General features: G+C 41.3%; 1 protein-coding gene across 1 annotated transcript in view; it reads right to left on the reverse strand.

Moving 5' to 3' along the window:
* Window positions 1-506: 506 nt before the first annotated feature.
* The window catches only part of NOP14 (NOP14 nucleolar protein), a 34,800-nt gene continuing 30,292 nt past the window's right edge, over window positions 507-5,014 (reverse strand). The window contains exons 15-18 of the mRNA XM_019553309.1: window positions 3,461-3,608; window positions 1,839-1,957; window positions 1,043-1,198; window positions 507-661 (exon numbers count right to left, since the gene is read on the reverse strand). Coding sequence (XP_019408854.1) covers window positions 562-661; window positions 1,043-1,198; window positions 1,839-1,957; window positions 3,461-3,608 — 523 coding nt within the window. The 3' untranslated portion in view covers window positions 507-561. The remainder of the gene's footprint in view (window positions 662-1,042; window positions 1,199-1,838; window positions 1,958-3,460; window positions 3,609-5,014) is intronic.

A 5,014-nucleotide genomic window follows, 5' to 3' on the forward strand; every position in this document is an offset into this window, starting at 1 on the left:
CTGGATGAAACTCAGAAGGCGATTTTTTTGCCTGACCTCCAGCAGCCAAACCGCCTTGTTTATATAGGCAGCCCTGAGCCTAAAATGGCTGCCCTCATTAGGCACCTGGAGGCTGCCAGCTCTAGGGCCTTAGTGGCAGGCATACCTAGTACCCTGCCACAGTCTCCAAGAATTCTATGATTTGAGGGATAATTCAATCTCATCAATTTTGCAAAAGAATAAAAAGTCTCCTACTGTTGCATGATTATTTTTAGAATACCTACTTAATAATGCAGTACGTGAACTAATGAAACTTGTTCCTGAAATGAAGTGTACAGTTGTCTGAACAGCTGCCCACTCAAAAATACTTATGAATTAAAATATGAAGTACAACAAATACCAAAGAATATCTTATTTTTTCACATAGAAAAGACAGATAATGCTTTACATGAATAGTCCTGTTTATCAGAATCTTTTTTGAAGACAATTCTTGATGGTTTTTTTTCCATATAATAAATACACTCAAGGAATTCACATAAAGTTTATTAAAAAATAATGAAAACATTTCTACTTATGACAGAATTAGTTCTTAAACTTTTTCCTCTTCAATGCCTTCCATTCACCTTCTTGTGTGGCAAGGTTATGAAGCAGATCTTTCACTTTTCTTTTTCTTTCAGAATCCCTAGAAAAAGAAATCATGTTTAAATCTTAATTCTGAAAACACTATGCCGAACAAAACAGCGAGTGTTCAAATATTAAAAAAATTCTCCATTTTAAAAAAATTCTACTATGAGTGCAGTTTAAATGAAAACTAGCAATGGTACGATACTCATCCTGAAACTAAAGGTATGAAACAGTTAAACCCCAATACAGTCTAAATGATAAAACTGATGGGTCCAAGAATATCTTGTAATTGAATCTGTCCTGTATTTGTTTCCCCCCAATTGTTGGTCAACCATACACCGAGGCCAGAACATGGCAGCCATGCCATGGACTACTAAGAATGAACACTGGCTAGCATGTACAATAACCCCACCCGCTGTTTTAACACTGCATATATTACCTTTCCATGGTTTCTGAAAGTTGCATCCTAGCCAGGAACTGGTTATCTTTACGGATTTCACGAACAGCTCCCTTAAATTCACGTCTGTGTTTATGGATCAGTCGCTTTTTTTCCTGCTCCTCCTTGCTGCCTCCTTGCTTTCTCCCAAACTCCAAGCTGAAATTAGAATGTGTTTGTATGTCTGAGCATGAAGTAATTTGCAAAAAGTATAGTCATCTTTGAAACTCAACAGGAACTAGGTTTCATACAGATGCTGGTTTTTTTGTATTCTACCCCTTGCATGCTCCTGGGGCAACGCTCAGCACAAAAGTTTTAAACAGTTTCATTTATGAAGACGGATTCTCACAACATATTGTAAGCATGTGTAGGTTGCTGGAGATAAATGCTAGACAAGAGGGTCTGCTTCATCCTTTGTGTAGAGCACCAGGCAGAACTTGGGAAAATTGCAGATGGTGCAGCAGAAGCAGCTTCTAAATAGCTATAAGCAACACTGAAGACAGTAACTATATAAATTTTAGGAATAAATTAGTCGTCAATGCAGAATATAGTTGTACTATATCTTACCAATCTGCCTGTGTGATCTAGTTGATACTAGTACACTTCTAAGATAATCTTGAATACATTACATTAATGTAACCTAACCCAGAGTAATAAAGATGCATATAATCATTGTGAGGTCTGTATCCAAGAAGAATAAAAAAAAAATTTCTTGGTCAGACAAAGGTGGACAGGGAGGCGGGAACACTTCCTTTAAGGGTTTTCCTTTCTTCAATCCAGTGAAGGATATTCTACTTACACTTTCACTATTTTTGGTGTGTATAGTTTCAGTGGCACTGGCTTCTTTTTCTCACACACCAATGGGTTATAGTGTTTCTCTTTGTTCTCTAGTTCTTTCAGAACATTTTGATGCAATTCCTGAAAATGCAAATAACAGCAGAATTTTAAAAGCTACTCAAAGATTCCATGTTAGAGAAAGCTTCATGAACTGATTCATCAATACTGTTTTCCTGGCTAAAGTACTCCAAACAAAATAGCCTCTTAGTGAGAAAACAGACATTGCCTCACATCATCTCATATATACTGCCATAAAAATATGTAACATCAGTGAGCAAATAGATATTGAACCCTTTGTTGCACCTGAAAGGAAAATCAGTAGCATGGCAAAAGATAGTAATAGATTCTGCTCGTTTATTGTGACAGATCCATTAGCCCTATGGCAGGAGGGCCTGGGCAGCCTGAGCTGCTTGTAATCTCCAGCCACTCTGGACATGTGTCTGCTACTCTTCTGCCATCAAGCCCCCAGAGCATGTGTCAGCTTTCCCCACTTAAAGAAGCACCTCAGGGAATCTTGGAGTATCTCTCCATAAGCATTTCTCCTTGGGGAAAGTCAGGGTTCCCCGCTCAGCCAGACCCATTCCCCATGATTGTGGGGGACGGATCTGGGTAAGCAGGAAAAAGAAAGGAGATCACACTGCTCCTTGTCCTGCAGCATAAAGGGCGAGACAAAGGATGACATGCGTTTTGCCCAATGAAACGGATTAGCTGTGTTGCAGCACAGATGATTCGCTTCATCTGTGACATCTATTCCTAGCCACAGATCCACAGGGCACTCTAATGACCAGCAGGAAGGACTCTGTGGCCAAAAGAGAAAGGGCAATTTAGGATGAGAGGAGCAAAAACATCAGAAACTAGCTTTAGTCTATAGCTGTCCCTCAGAATAGAGTTCTAAAGATGACATTCACTGTTCTTTTTGTGAATCTTTAACACAGGGCCATTCAACATGATTTATTTACATCATACTGCTCCTTAACATATTTCATGATGGTCTTTTTGCTCACCACTGCTAAAACACAGATTCCATCCCTATTGTGAAGAACTGACAATAGACTCAAAATACCTTTTCCTTCCACCTCTGGAAAAAAAGAGCTAGATAATTTTAACTGGTGAAGCTGATAACAGACATTTATACTTGCTCTATGAAGGTACCTATCCTCACAGTATCTTTGAATTTTAAAGATTCGTTTAGCTGTGCCAGTGACCTCAGATTCATAAAAGATCCTCAAAACAGTTAAGACTTCTACAGCATTTGTAAAAACAAAGCCACTTAAAGAGTTACCACTAGGAAGATGCCTTAAATGGTACCTCTCTGGTTAAAGAGTCTACATTAGATCTAAAGTGAAAAACATCTAAACATCTATCCCAAATGGTAAGTACCATTTCCATCTTCTCCAGTGACACTGTGATGTATAAATTCTAATTATATATGTATATGTTTGTCCTTCCAATAAATATTTTATGTTACATTTTTTATTTTTTACGAAATCTGTCCCCCCCACCAGCTTTTCCCTTTTTCGCACACGTCAAGGCCCCAGAATCTAACATATATAATCGGCAATGAGGTTCCTGGAGAACACCTACCTGGAGCTGCTTAGGGTAGTCACTCACTGGTATATGTTCTGTAAGGAGTACTCTGATGGGGTGTACTATTTCATGGAAAGACGACAAAGATCCATAGAGAGCTCCACATCTCTTAATAAGATCCAGACATAGGGCTAGACATGATAACCTGTTAAATAACACTGTTACTGAGCTAGATAGGAGATGACTTAGAGATTTCAGGCTAAATCCTATTTCATGTTCACACACTTAAGTGACCTATATGTAGCAACAATCGGACAACCTTTGGCACTTGCACACATTTTGGATTCCATTTCCACCTGTGAAGGAACGGGACTGTCCTGTGCATGTACCTGCCAGAAGTAAAATGGATAAAGAGGGCCTGTCTACCACCTAGTTAAACAGCTTATTGATCAGGTAGCAGCAGATCTGGGTTCTGGCAAACCCAGAGGATTTGAACTTCAGGAAAATGCTCTTGAAGCTCACTGTACCTTACATTTCAGATCCATTGGATAAAACAGAACTGGGAGAGTTTCTGCCAGAAACTCGGGCAGAAGCCCAAACTACACCTCCCAGCTTTTTTTTTTTTTTTGCTTTTTTTCAGGGCAGGATTGATATTACTAAGCCATACTCCTTCTGGCCTGTTCTTTTCCTGGTTCCACCTATCTTTCCCCACTGGCTGCCCAGTGGGCCAACTTCAAAAGAAAATTGGGGAACATTCTAAGAAATATCTATGCCTACTGGGTCTCAACCTTTTTAGACTCAAGGCACCTCTCCATAACTTCTGTGAGTTGAATCTCACCCAGTTTCAAAAACAATGAATTACATTGTTTACCTCCATTCAGAGGGACCAGCCAGCGGGGATGGGAAATCATGCAGGCAGGGACAAGCCTAAGCCTATGCTTAACTTCTCACACTTTGTTCATCTCCTACAACCAACAACTCTAAGGGCATTTATACAGGTACTTTTGTCTGCTCCAACGGGCGGGAAATCTAGCACCTCTGAGAAGACTTGGTTAGCTCACATGCTCTGCAGACTCGATTGACGTGCCCAGTGCTGCGTTGCATAGTTTGATAGTTTCTAGGGTCGGAAGGGACCCGAGCAGATCATCGAGTCCGACCCCCTGCCATGGCAGGAAATAATACTGGGGTCAAACAACCCCAGCAAAGTATTCATCCAGCCTCCTCTTAAAGACCCCCAGGGTAGGAGCCAGCACCACTTCTCTTGGAAGTTTGTTCCAGATCCTAGCTGCCCTGACCATGAAGTAGCACCTCCTGATATCTAGCCTAAATCTACCCTCTGGCAGCTTGTGACCATTATTCCTTGTCACTCCTGGTAGTGCTTGGGGAAAAGGGACTCCCCCAATGCCTGCTGGTCCCCTCTGACTAGTTTGTAACAGGCCACTAGATCCCCCCTCAGCCTTCTCTTGTGGTCTCTAGGTCCCGTAGCCTCTCCTCATAGGGCCTGCCCTGCTGCCCCTTGATCATGCGAGTGGCCCTCCTCTGGAGCCTCTCCATGTTGTCCACATCCCTCCTGAAGTGCGGCGCCCAGAACTGGACACAGTACTCCAGCTG

Source organism: Crocodylus porosus, unplaced genomic scaffold (genome assembly GCF_001723895.1).
Source record: "Crocodylus porosus isolate Cpor-Errol unplaced genomic scaffold, CroPor_comp1, whole genome shotgun sequence".
Taxonomy (NCBI): domain Eukaryota; kingdom Metazoa; phylum Chordata; order Crocodylia; family Crocodylidae; genus Crocodylus; species Crocodylus porosus.